Consider the following 13,553-nt stretch of genomic DNA (forward strand, 5'->3'; position numbering starts at 1 on the left):
TCACTCTATTAGAACACCCTGACTTCAAAGTATGAATCTTCTTATCTATGCTAAAGCCATGCATTTCCCCCATGTCTTTGTGTTATAGAAACTCCATAATGAACATAGAATAACATAAAATAGAAAGTGTGGAGTTGCACTTTAGAAACTTCACACAATAACAGAATATTGTTTAGCCCTTCCATCAAGGAATTGGTGGGGTACCTTAAACCTCAAGATTCAGCAACATGGCAGTGGAAAAGTATACCTTTGAAATTTTTTATCAAATTGTTGAAGGATAGGTTTTTCTTTTTCTTTCTTTGGGAACAAAAAAGGAGGGTTATTGGCACAAATAAAAGGGCATTCAAAGATTCATGATTTTGTCTCACCTTTATTTTATTGGGTTGCTTTTGATTTACTCAAAGTTGAGTAAATAACCCCTTCCACAATAAGAAATGATTTTCTTTTCTCTTTAGTTTGTAATAAAAGGGCATTCAAAGAATTGTTTGCAATATGAGGTTTTGGTGATAGAGGATCCTAGTTCGAAGTAGAGCACAGTTATAAGTCATAATCTACTATCCAAAGTAAAAAGTACAAACCAATGGAAAGAATAAGGTATTGTTGACATTAATAATCTATGATTAACTAATTTTCACAAACTGAGTTTCTGATGCTGGAAGTGAATAAATACACAAGTGCTTAAGCTTGAAATAAAAAGCATAGCCATTTTGATAAGGTGGGTGTGGGGAAAGAATTTACACACAGGACCCTACTTTTCAGCCTCATCTATCACTGTATAAGAGAGAGTGATTGGGATCTTCTATTGAATGTTCAATAGACAAATCAGTCAAAGATGTAGTGTCATCTATATCTTCATCACATTCAGCCAAGGCTTCATCTAAAGAAGACTTGGCAACTTTAGTAACGCATATCATCAGAATCACTGCATATAACCAAAAATAAAACTCAGCATGCCTAACAACACATTCATATTCTATATTTATCAGAACAATTTAACTTACCAGATATTACTATGCCAAGAATGATAAAAACCTGCATCCAAAAGAGAAACAAACATTTGGTTAATCACATATGTTGAAGATATAATAATGAGATAAAATTAGCCTATTACCCATCACCCTATAGATAAGGAACAAATCTCTTTCGGGGTATGTGGTTGCCCCTCCCAACAAGTGTCACTCTCAAGAATCAAACTTTTGGCTTAGTACGATACTTGAGGATCCAGTGAGGTCTTACGCTACTAGATTAACGTATTGTTGGTAAAAGCTAGCGTATTTGATCCAGCTAAGAAACTCGATAGGTTGCACCCTCCAAGTCTTGGATGTTCATCAATAAGAAAAATATAAAGCAATGCTGAAAGCCCTTAAAAGGCTTGTCAATATAAGGAATAAAGGATAGTATCTCTTACCCAACGAGACGTTGAGAACTGCTCCAAACCGTGTGTCACATCAGATAGATCTTTCAGAGTCGTTCCAACATATACAAGTGCCACTGTTAATGGCTGCAGCAATAACAACAATGAAGGTATTAGGATACTGCTATAACTAGAATTCCAAAAGGAACCATGCATAGTTGTTGAGTTGAACAAAACTTGTAATACCAATGGATACTTTAACTTGTCCATAAATTTATTCACAGAGAGAAGTTAAAACAAAATGAACATAAACCAAATATATGTAATTCCCAAAACGTACTTTCGAAGTAAGAACTGATGCAGATGATCATATGCTAAGACATCTCTTACTCGAAGCAACCCATCTACAATTTTCCTAATCTTTTTTAATGAATAGAATGCAAGAAAGTGACTACCATGAAGAAACCAAATCAGCCCTCAACAATTTTGAATATCATAAAGCATGAAAATAGAAATTCAATGTTAAAGTCCCCAATATATAATTCATGCATCAAGGATGAAGAAGATACCATCATTCCTAACCAGGAAGCCAGCATGTAATCTCCTAATGAAACAGGAGTCACAGACAGGAGGTAGTTTAATATGTTATATGGTATTAATGGAGCGAGCCGAATCAAGAACACGATCTGTAAAGAGAGATGAGGAAATTCAAAAAGAGTAAGATATATTTTTAAATCATGTTAAAGTATAAATAACTTCATGACTCAGGTGATTTACCATCACCGAGTTGGAAACAACAATGCCCAAAGAACAGATAAGATAAAAAAATCCGGAACCATAGACAATAAGCACCAGAAGACAAAAAAACTTCAAAACATGATTCTTGATTAATATGACGTCTACAAACCTTAAAGCCAGATCTCTGAATTGCAATTTCCACCAATCTAAACTTTGGATAATCTTTCAACCTAGAAACAACAAATGATTTCCCAATCTGCACAAGTAGACAAACAAATGAGCAGATAATCTCGGAGGAAAGAAAGCACTATATCGTAATATAGAAACAAGTGGACCAATATGTAGTCCAACTAGAAAGCTGATGAATTTCTATGAAACATGTACATGAAGAAGAAGCAACAGAGAAAAGCATATTTTACTAATCAAGAAAAACCGAACACTAATTTACTACTCAGTAGCAACTAGTAGACTAAAGTTTTACATTTTTAATTTGACAAATACATTCAAATGTAAAAATTGGAAAACTTACTGTTCTACCAAGAAGAAATGCAGCTCCAGCACCAGCAGTTGAACCAATGGAGTCAGCAATAATGCCCATCGGAAGCCCAAAAAGATAACCACCACCAATCTGAACATGGTGGATCAGGAAAGTTAACTAAACAAATAGATATACGATTTTGATTTTCTAAGTTTTTTCTCCAGCAAGTATTGCAAAGGAGATGTGCAGTAATGAATGACTGTTTATAGTACACTCACTTTATTATATACTGTAACATATGAATCATATAAGAAGTGGTTGTTGCTCAGAACATACATTATACAGTGGACAGACAAAGAAATTTGTAGTAGGAAAAAAAAACAGGATAAATGATGACCCATGGCAAATTCAATTTAGAAATGCCGAAAAAGTGATAATAACAACTACCATGACAATTCTTTTAGCGCATATTTGGTGGCCAAGAAAGGATAAGGACAATATATGATAGAGACCAAGATAAGAGCAAAATAGTATATGAGCAGGATAAGCGGTTATCTCGTCCAGTGTTTGGTGCGTACCAGATAATAATAACATTGACGTGGTGGCGGTAGTGGTGGCAGTGTTGTTCAAGTGCGGAGATATAAGAGGAAAACATTGCAGTACCTTATCCTGCTCATTTCTAACCCAGCTCCTACCATGGGATAGAACTTATACTATGTGAACAAGATAGGATAGCCCTATCTTTTCTTGTTGGCTCACCAAACTCTAGAACATAACAGCATATGAAAGACTATTCTATCTTGTCACTCTTACCCTAGCTACCGAACGAGGCATTGTGGAACAAATCTTAGAAACAATGTCAATGCGGACAGGTCACAAACGTTATGCAGGCAGCGGAGAACACGAAATTGCTATACTAGTCTAAAAGATGACTAATCAGGTTTGAAGGAAGTTCGAGGGTATCGAAGATTCTTACAGTAAGTACAGAAGCTGGAACTGCCAAGATAGTCAAAGGAATGTAAGCAACTGCCCTGAAAATCAACAAACCGAATAAGTTCATAAATTAATGCATTCAAGTCAAGCTATCCAAATTATTGAATTAACAGGCAATGTAATATAACAAACTTGTATCAAACTTATAGTATAACTAATATAAGACTTATCAGATTATGAAAGAATATGGAGAATCTAAACTAAAGGGAGAACACAGATTGAAGCAAGTATCAATGCATAACAAGTACGAGATTGTAATAACAAAGAGGTCAACAATTAAAGTAGACTTACAAAGCAAGTGGACCCCATGGGCCAAGATCTTGTTCAACCCAAGTTAAGAAATCATGCAGAATCTGATAAGCAAAAAAAAAAGATTGAAATGAAAATTAAAATGCTTATGATTATGATTATGATTATGCAGTGGTTGTAATGCATTATATTATGATTATGATAAAGTGAATATTGCAATGATAGAAGGAATGAAGGAAGAACCTGTTGAATGGGAAGAGTGAAACAAACAAGAAGAAGAGCAAGAAGAAGGAGAATGAAAAGAGTGATTTTAAGAGAAGATGATAATAAAGACATTTTTTCACCAACCTCAAATTACACACACACACAATCACACTACTCTTCCCTTACATTTCTTAATACTAATTTCCAATTCCCCATGTTTATATTATTTACTTTTTTAAGGTTGTAACACTATACTATACCTAGTATTTGTATTGATTTTAAGAGTCAATAATAATTATAAATAAATTATATATAATGGACTCTCAACGTAAAAAACTATTAAATTAATATTCACTTGTCTAAGGGTATAATAATATACATTAAAAGATTTACACAAAATTAATATATCATTTATTTATAATGGGTAGATGTATTTTTTTTTCTCCTTTTCTAATTAAACTAGTTATAAATAATCATATTTATATTTCTTAATTATCATCTACAATTAATTGGCTAAAGAGTCATCTTGACTTTTTTTTTTCAAAAAGACAATTAAATAATAACAATTATTGTTCAAAAAGATACTAAAAAGTAACGAAGGTAGTTGTAGTATTTTGTTCACGTAAAAGTTTATCAATCTTTCTCTTTCAACGTCAGGAACTAAAATTTTGTTGACATCGTTGTTTTCAGATTTTACATATAGAAACTTTATCTTTTTTATATTAAGAAGAGAATTCCTCACGGATAAAAAATAATCATTTTTTGGTATATGGTTATTCCTTGTAACAAATATTATTATTAGAAGTCGAAAATTTAACATTTTGATCATTCCGAGATCTAATAGTCTTATACTAGTAGTCTTATTATTTTGTTTAGAAGTAATAGGGATCTAATTGAAAATTATTTAAATATGGATATTTATTCAAGAAAAAATAATATGTGGAAAGTGGATATTGCTTGTAAAAAAAATTACTACATAAACTTCTTTGAAAATTCAATAAAAATTTAAGGATTAAATAGTTTAATTTTTTTACAATTTTTCTTACAGCACCAATCAATCACACATTATAATATCACTTTTGATGTGGTTATTATTTGTCAAATGTTACCATGTTAATGTGTCTCTGTGTCCTGGTCTGAGGTTTTACACTCATGTCTAGAAGCTAGTTAATGTATGTTTGACTTTGAACATGATTTGTTAATGTTATTCCAAACACATAATCGACTTGTTTGGTTTTCAGTTGACAAAGTTGTTTGAGGGAAACATGTTTCATAGTTGTCAAACGTGACAACAAATACTACTTAATTAATTTTGCATAAATTTCCTACTTAATTAAAAATTGTTAAAAATACTTCAAAAATTGAAGTTGCACATTATGTAATAATCACTCTATTGTATTGTTTACAAGATATGGAAAATTGTATCAAGAGAAAAACTTGTATAAAGATACATATAACATGTCATATTTAGATATAAATGCATTTATGTTTGTTAGTGCTATCATTTATGAATAAATTTTAATTAAAATTAAACTTTTAATGTGTTAGCAAGATTTAATTGGTTGTATCCACATACATACGTATTCATGCAAGTCTTTCTCATTAAAACATTGTATTGTATCTCAAAAGGTATAAAAACTTGTGTGGAAGGAGTGAGCTACATCTTCATAGCCTATGTTTCCAGCCATTTGTCCAAGTAGAACATTATGATGTATACATAAATTAGTAATATATCTATGAATTTTATAAAAACAGCAAGATTCTAAAAATGGTGGATTAAATATACCTGAATACTCTTCTTCATCCAAGGACCTTTGTGGTGAAAGTAATAAGGTATGCATTATTCTATAGTGTGTGCCTACACATTTCTCCTATAAGCTAAGTGTTGAAGTTTAGACAATGTCTTGTAACTGAAGCTACCTTGCACATAATGCATTCAGAAGAACATGAGCTAACATAATATCGACGAAATATTGATGCCCAATTTGGCCATCTCGCCACTTCATTTTTATTGGAGCCCTTCCATAGTGGACTCCGTCGTTGCACCGGTTATCAAAATGCCATGGAAATGTCATATCAAAGTTATCAATCACACCAGATATGACACCAACTTCCTTCAATTTCTCCAACAACACGCCGTTGAACACCTCCATCTTATTCGGATTAAATGCTAGTGATCTTGCATATCCGCCTGTTGCAATAGTGTGCCGATAAAAGACTCTTGGCCATGCCAACCCCCTTTGCTTCACGGTCTTCATAACATCTGCCCAAAATGATGCTGCGTAGTTCGCCCCACCAGAAAATGCTCTTATACTACGCCAATGGACACCATCGTGCAAGCCTGAGTTCATAATGACAGTGTCTGGGACCGTATCTTCTGAAAAGTACTTCTTCAACAAATTCTGAAATCCTTCATCTCTTAGAGAATCCAAACCAAGATAGTTTTTTGTTTCATTCCAATGCCCATTGAAGATGCTTGTAATCCTAACTGTTTGAGATGGATCTTTTGGGTTTGAAAAGTTCATGTCAAACCTTCTAGGGACAGAATGTATTTCAGGTAAATCTAAAATAAAATTAAGCAGATTACGTATCGTGTCAACGTGATTTGAATCACCCCAGAAGAAAATCCAACGATTCTTCAAGCAATCCCAAGCAGACTTAGCTGAATACATCTTGAATGAGCAATGTGTTGAGTACACCCAACCATTACTCTCTAGAATTCCCAAAGAACCATAGCACCATGGAGTTTTGCAAGGAAAATTTGGTGCTAGGCATCGGTACCTACCATTGTTACCTATAGGGCAATCATCGTTCTTGGCGTGCCTTGTCCACCTTCCACACCACACATCCCTTTCAAAATCAGAAGCTTCACAAGCACGCAGTTCTAGTAACTGAGCACTACTATTCTTGTAGAACCTGATCACAATATCACAAAGCACACGATCATAAACAAATTTTGATGGGGTTAATTTAAGGCCTTCAAAGTGTCTATAGAGCAGGATTACAGTAAGATTATAAACACCATCAAAATCAGGATGAACTTGCAGCGAAATCGAGTAAGATCCATTACCGAAATCTTTGACCAAAGGCCTAGATTTCCAAGATTCACCTGAAAGATCAGTTTCAAAGTAATCACCACCCGAACAATGTGGTTTCCCTAAATCATCCAATGCTTGAAAAACAAATTCATGAACATCTCCAGCCGACAACTCTATAACATTCCCACCATCCAAGCCAGGAATTGAAATATTCACTGCCTTGGAATCCTTACATGGTTCACCTCCATGAGCTAACCATCTAGCTAGAAAATTTGAAGTCAAGTTTGGTTCTAATTCACTTGAAATCCAACTTGAATAATTCCCTTTAAGAACTAATGGTTTTACATGATTTTGGGAAACTAAGATGGTTTTATTATTGGTTTGGTTTTGATGCAGCAAAGTAACATGACTACTTTTAACAGTGCAACCATCAATGCTCCAAACAACAACCATTCCAACCAAAACAAAAGCACTGAGTAACCCAACATGCCAATGAAGCAATGGAATGAACCACACACGCCATTTACTTAGTAGTGGTGAAATTATTACCTTCTCTCGCATCACTATCTTCTAAAAAAACAAGACAAAAAGATACTCAAGCTAAACACAGCATCAAAAGTTGTTACCTTTTGATGACAACACTTCAAAACAGTGTGTTAAAAGCACAATACACAATTTTGTTGCCGAACCAAAAAAAACAAAACTTTAATGTAAGAAAAGACAACAAATAATGGGGTTACTCACAAGACAATGTGGGTGTGAAAGCAATTGTTGAAGGAAGAAGAATGATTGTTAAAACGTGTTCTCTACACATGGGTTGAAGCATAGAGTAAAGTGAGGAAGATCTTTCTTACAGGTTAATGTTAGAATGGTAATTAGTGTGACAGATATTATTGTCTGTCATAATAATTATAGTGGTTAAAATTAGATAAAATTAGTCAAAATTGATTATATCAATCGGTTTTTAATTAAATTATACCGATTATATTAACCAATTTTTATTTAAAATTAATATATTATATATATATATATTTAATTTTACTAGTATGTAGTTTAATTAATAAACTACTATATAACTATACCATCTACACGTGTTTGATCGATTTCATAACTATTACGACAGTAACATTCTATAATAAATTTCCTCTAAATTGAAATTGACGTTACAGCTGTGGATTCTTCATTTTGGCTGTTTATATCTAAATATGTGTTTTTGGTTAGGAGTTTAACATTTATGTAATTCTTCCTTTTTTCCACATTTTTGGTTAGGAGTTTATCATTTATTTATTATTTTATTTAAGAGTAATAATAATAATTAATATTTAATTAAGGAAGATTTTGTTATGTTGGTCAAGCATCAGATTAAATGCTTTACTTATTTGTTATGTTGGTCAAAGTTTGCTTTCGAAAATCATACGTAGTAGGTACCACTTGAACCCGAGACATCGCTTAACAAATATTTTTTCTATCCACAAAACTCGAACTCGAAACTTTGCTTAAGGGGAATCAAACATATACTACTCGAACCAACGTCGTCCGTTGGTTGTTCAAGACGACTTTGAAAACAAGTATTCATAATTTAACAAATATCTCTTTGATTATACTTTTCTCTTATTTATTTGTCATTGCATATTAATTACTTTTTAAATTGTCATAATATTAATTATTGAAAGATAAATTTATAAGGATAGCAACATTTTATATATTATAATTACATGATTAGTAAAATGTGATTATATTTTTTAATATTACATCACAGTTAACTTTCTTAATACTTATGTTCTTTAATATATATTACTATACAAATGAAATATAACTTGAAGATAAATTAGAATCGAACGGACGTAAATTTTAATTTCAAGATTGCTCTTCTCTATAACGTTTTTTATTACAAACGGAAGATAAAATGATATCAATGAAATGTATTAATGTATAGAGGTTGAATTTCCGTTATAATAATTTATTGACATTATTACAAGGATAAATAAAAATCTAGTTTTAACAAAGATAATTTACACTAAAAATGAAATAAAAGTAGAAACAAATGGTCCATTTAAGTTATTGTTATCTTGCAAAAATAAAATTATAAATATCATATACGAGCTATTAAACCTAGCCTCAAATTCGAGCTCACTTGTTATGCTATTTCATTGAGCATTTATATTAAATAAATCTCAAATAATTCATGAATACCCCGACTCATTAACTTGCGGATGTGATTATATTATGAGTTATTTATCTCTTATTTCTCATTTGCAATACCAAACCAAACATAATAGCCTTTATTTTTTAGTCAGTTTAATATATATATTTAAAATATTACATTTATATATCCTGTAGAATAACTCTCTCCAAACATAGTTTACCACTTTCATAGTATCGTACTCTCCAAATAGCAACTCTTCTCAAGATCTCAAAATGTGTTGAATTAGAATCTCATTTTAACTAAAAATTCTTGTAGTTCTAGAGGATTCAACTAGCTATAGAGGAACCAGGAACGTGAGCTCCCCTTTTTCTTCTGCTCGACTCTTTGGAGTCGGTGGCTCTCCTCGGGTTTCCTCATCTAGGATCCTAGAGAAAAGGAGTAAGTTGGCCCTCGCAAACGACTTCCATCATAAAGATTGAGAAAAATCGGTCATATGTATAAACCATATTTAAAAAATTGAACTATTTATGACATTGGTGATTATTTAAAAATATTTGTTAAAAAACAAAGTAATTGTTTTGATTTAATTAGGTTGACTTGACATCTATAGTCAACAATTTGAGACATTTCACAAATTTTCTTACATAAAATCTTGGGTGGTATTTGTTAATAAAACATTTGTCTAGTAATGTAAAGTCATAATATATTTTTAGAAAAAAGTCAAAATATCAAATTTTCGATTCCTAATAACAACAATTATTGGAAGAGATAATCAGATATTATTATTTAGAGAAACATAACATTGGGTCATTGACTAAGATGGTGGTTATTATTTAGGCCCAAAACCCACTATAATAACACTCACAATATTGGCGCCATTAACATAAATGTATAAAAATCAACCATCTTCATGAACCAGGGTTTTGCTTTACCTCTTCTACCGATGCAACAATATTCCTCCTTCAACCAAAGTTGTCATTTAAGGTAACATCTTTCTGTCTTTAGTTAACCATTTCCTTCATTTTTGTCAACTCAAGGTTTATGGTTTTCTTCAGTTTCATTTCTTTAGAAACTTCACATACAAATTAATGAATATTGGGATGTCAGGGGTAAAGATATGGTGAGGCACTATTATGCAAATTTATTTTTATGCCACTGAAGGGAGGATTTAGAACTCTGACGTTGCTTGCATTTAGTGAATTTCAAAATTTTATTATACGAGTCAATAAAAGTGATAATAATTCGGCTTATGCACGAGACTTCTACTTAGTGGGTCTGAAGAGGCTATATGTACACAGTTATTCCCCGGCAAATGGAGAGACTGTCTCGATCATTAGTGCATTATGGGTTCGAGCCTTGAATAATATGGATTTATTATTTATTTATATTCTGTAAGGTTGCACTCTTCCTTTTAAGGTCACCATTGCGTTCTTGCATATGATCTCCCCACAATTTAACAATTGCGGTTCCAACTTCTTGCACTATCTTTTTTATTATTATTTCTTATTATGATTTCCTCAATGATTAGAAGTTGAAGATTTTCATCAGTCGGAAGATATGGATAAGGATGGAGCCTCTTTACTCCCTAGAAGAACAACCAGGTCTTTAGCATCGGCTTCAAATAGTGTACCTGATCGAAAAGTAAATAGCCTTGGACCTCTCACAATTGATGACCTTTTAGTTGGAGGAGACTCTATTAGCCTGGATGATTTAATTTCTAGTTTTCCTGGTAGGAGTAGCCAGATTCTCCAGATCTCGCACCTTTTGGGACCTTTGAATTCACCAATACTTCCTTTGTTTGTGTATGGAGGTTCTTCTACAGGAAAAACCAGTATCATTCTTCAGTTATTCAGGCATCTTAATAGGCCTCTTGTTTATTCTAGTTGTAGGACGTGCTATAATCAGCGTATCTTGTTCGAATCTATTCTGAATCAGTTACTTCTCCATAGAAAAAATGCTTGTAATGGTTATTCTAATGCAAAGCGCTGCGAAAGACCATCGGATTTTGTCAATTGTCTTCGGGAAGCACTGACCAATGTGATAAACAATCTGAAGGAGAAGTCAGAGACACAAAGGGGAATTGGAAATATGATCTACTTGGTTTTTGACAATTTTCAGCTTGTTAGGGAGTGGGATAAGAGCTCTACTATATTGCCCTTACTGTTCAATCTCTATGATCTGCTAAAGATGCCTGAGGTGGGTCTGATTTTTATTAGCAGTACTTCTCCGGATACCTTTTACTCTAACATGGGTTATGTGGAGCCTATCCCCGTTCACTTTCCCGATTATACAGATGGTGATATTCGTCAAATATTATTGAGAAACCAACCTAATCAGAACTTGTATTCCTCATTCCTGAAGTAAGACACTTCTTCCCCTTATCAATTTCCATTTCCAGCTTTACAGTATCTCATACAGTAAGACTTTTGTTTCTTTTCATGCAGGGTGGCTCTAAGTCATTTCTGTAGAATGACTAGGCAAGTTGATGAATTGTCTACTGCCTTAAAGCCATTATATGAAAAATATTGTGAACCTTTAAACAATAAGGAAGTTATTCCTACTGGAGACATGAAGAGAAAGCTATTCACTCTACTTGTAGAGACCCGTGAAGAAACAAAGCAGAAGGGTAATCACAATAACCTGAAGCATTTTGAAGAAATTGGCGAGCTAGATTTTCATATGTCTACTAGTGCAAAGTATCTTCTTATTTCAGCATTTCTTGCCTCCAGAAACCCTGCTACTCTTGATGCTTCACTTTTTGATGCCAAAGGTGGATCCGATAATCGAAAGAGAAAGAGGAAGTAAGTATGGTGATTTAATACCTATTTGGCATCAAATAGCATGCATGTTCTTTTCTGAGACATTAGTACTCAGGTTGCAGCCTTTAGTATTTCTTCTTAGTGTAGTAAATGAAGCCTTTTGTGATTTTTTAGTAGTTTTCCTTTTCATTTTGGTCTTCTAGGAATTATTTTTTAAGTTTCTCACTATTATCTGATTGGATTTGTTATTCCCTTTGTATCTGATGTTAAACATTAATCCCTGTAGTCTTATTTATAAGTTGCATTCTAGAAGCTTTCTTTGATCATTTTTATAAGGCACTTTGTAATTTCTATGCAATATGTATTGCTTTTTATCTTATTTTCCTTTTGTTTATTAATGATAAACAATAAGTTTGTCAAATTTCCAAGAATAGTTAAGAGGGTAAAACTGTATATTAGAGTATATTTTTAAAATCAAGAAAACTAATTACCCGCCTTAATCTATATAATATAGTTAAAGACACCTTTTAGTATATCTCTTTTTATCAAGCACAACCTATTTTATTTTTGCTGTCTGACTTCTGTTTTTTCATGTTAAGGGCCTCTGAGAAAGTGTTGGAAAAGAAGGAAACTTTAGAAGAGGAACTACTAATGAAAGGACCTGGAAGTTTCCCATTGGAGAGGTTGTTAGCCATCTTTCAGTGTCTTGTATCAGTTGCAGAAGAACCGTATGATGAGGAGGAACAAAAAAGTGATGGATTAGGAGTTCAAGGTGGCAATGGTGGGCTGATGAACAACGTTCTTTTGCAGCTTTCCAGTCTCTGCAATGCTAATTTTATATACAAAGGAAGAAGCTGTCCAATCGAAGGCGCCATGCGGTATAGATCAACTATATCTGAAGACCTGGCTTTGAAGGTAACCTCTCGTCTCACTTGATACTCTAAGAAATTTCTTTTGAGATTTTTTGTATAAAAGAACCGAAAAATGATACTCCAATGTTACTAAGCAGGTTGCAAGGAGCCTTAAGTTCCCGTTATCGAAGTACTTGTATAGATGATAGTAATCTTCGACATTGATGCTTCACAAAGCTTGGGCTTGAAATTTCTGATACCTCTGCCAAGAGTGTATTCAACTGCTATTGTGGTGTACAGTTATCAACATTAAATAGCTGAATTCCCCTAAGAATGCTCGAAAAGAATGGCAGAATGGCAGAATGGATAGTTGCAACTTTGTGATGCTTGGAGTTGTTTGACAGACTTTCTATTTTCCAGTTAATATCTGAGTTGATGAGGTTTGATTCATATCTTCAATATTGCTCCAAAGAACATCTTTGTTATTGTGTATTTGATTTAAAAGCACAGAATGGTTTGTTAGTTCCAAAATTATAATAGATAAAGAATCTGGGCAATCTTTAAGATTTGCATATATTTTATTTGTGATGGAAGAGTCTGCACAATCGTGTGTGAAACTGCAAAAGAGATGAATGAAAAGGCGTGCATGACTTTTAAGAGCTTGAGTTGTCCAACTATAAAGTGGTAGTAGTCATACTAAAATGTTGATGAACTTGGAGCTGGTCTGGTGCTGCAGTTTTTTT

The 13,553-nt window shown here is 33.0% G+C and overlaps 3 protein-coding genes across 4 annotated transcripts; 1 reads left to right on the forward strand and 2 right to left on the reverse strand.

Annotated features, from left to right (window-relative positions):
* On the reverse strand, positions 584–4,174 carry LOC109343407 (TVP38/TMEM64 family membrane protein slr0305-like). 2 transcript variants are annotated; one of them, XM_019581675.1, is made up of 9 exons: positions 4,056–4,174; positions 3,855–3,916; positions 3,547–3,601; positions 2,622–2,720; positions 2,262–2,348; positions 1,924–2,040; positions 1,409–1,501; positions 1,002–1,032; positions 584–922 (listed from the first exon to the last, which is right to left on the reverse strand). In XM_019581675.1, the coding sequence occupies exons 1-9, from the start codon at positions 4,146–4,148 to the stop codon at positions 762–764; spliced, it is 798 nt and encodes a 265-aa protein (XP_019437220.1). In that variant the 5' UTR covers positions 4,149–4,174; the 3' UTR covers positions 584–761. The 2 variants fall into 2 exon arrangements, with proteins under 2 accessions (XP_019437220.1, XP_019437228.1); XM_019581683.1 differs by lacking the exon at positions 1,924–2,040.
* On the reverse strand, positions 5,760–7,890 carry LOC109343372. Its single transcript, XM_019581616.1, has one exon. It carries the CDS (start codon positions 7,613–7,615, stop codon positions 5,933–5,935), a length of 1,683 nt encoding a protein of 560 aa, XP_019437161.1. The 5' UTR covers positions 7,616–7,890; the 3' UTR covers positions 5,760–5,932.
* On the forward strand, positions 10,079–13,332 carry LOC109343382 (origin of replication complex subunit 5). The gene is made up of 5 exons (XM_019581627.1): positions 10,079–10,184; positions 10,729–11,560; positions 11,645–12,001; positions 12,559–12,874; positions 12,969–13,332. The coding sequence occupies exons 2-5, from the start codon at positions 10,758–10,760 to the stop codon at positions 13,014–13,016; spliced, it is 1,524 nt and encodes a 507-aa protein (XP_019437172.1). The 5' UTR covers positions 10,079–10,184; positions 10,729–10,757; the 3' UTR covers positions 13,017–13,332.

This window comes from Lupinus angustifolius, chromosome LG01 (assembly GCF_001865875.1).
Source record: "Lupinus angustifolius cultivar Tanjil chromosome LG01, LupAngTanjil_v1.0, whole genome shotgun sequence".
Classification (NCBI taxonomy): Eukaryota; Viridiplantae; Streptophyta; class Magnoliopsida; order Fabales; family Fabaceae; genus Lupinus; species Lupinus angustifolius.

Bases quoted from the DNA above. Each gene is read 5' to 3' on its own strand.
- LOC109343407 (XM_019581675.1), bottom strand. From the start codon at position 4,148: ATGTCTTTATTATCATCTTCTCTTAAAATCACTCTTTTCATTCTCCTT. The intron at 3,602-3,854 runs GTAAGTCTACTT...GTTGATTTTCAG, and splicing joins CCATGGGGTCCACTTGCTTT to GGCAGTTGCTTACATTCCTT. The intron at 2,041-2,261 runs GTTTGTAGACGT...CTCTCTTTACAG, and splicing joins TTCAGAGATCTGGCTTTAAG to ATCGTGTTCTTGATTCGGCT.
- LOC109343372 (XM_019581616.1), bottom strand. From the start codon at position 7,615: ATGCGAGAGAAGGTAATAATTTCACCACTACTAAGTAAATGGCGTGTG.
- LOC109343382 (XM_019581627.1), top strand. From the start codon at position 10,758: ATGGATAAGGATGGAGCCTCTTTACTCCCTAGAAGAACAACCAGGTCT. The intron at 11,561-11,644 runs GTAAGACACTTC...CTTTTCATGCAG, and splicing joins TTGTATTCCTCATTCCTGAA to GGTGGCTCTAAGTCATTTCT. The intron at 12,002-12,558 runs GTAAGTATGGTG...TTTCATGTTAAG, and splicing joins AATCGAAAGAGAAAGAGGAA to GGCCTCTGAGAAAGTGTTGG.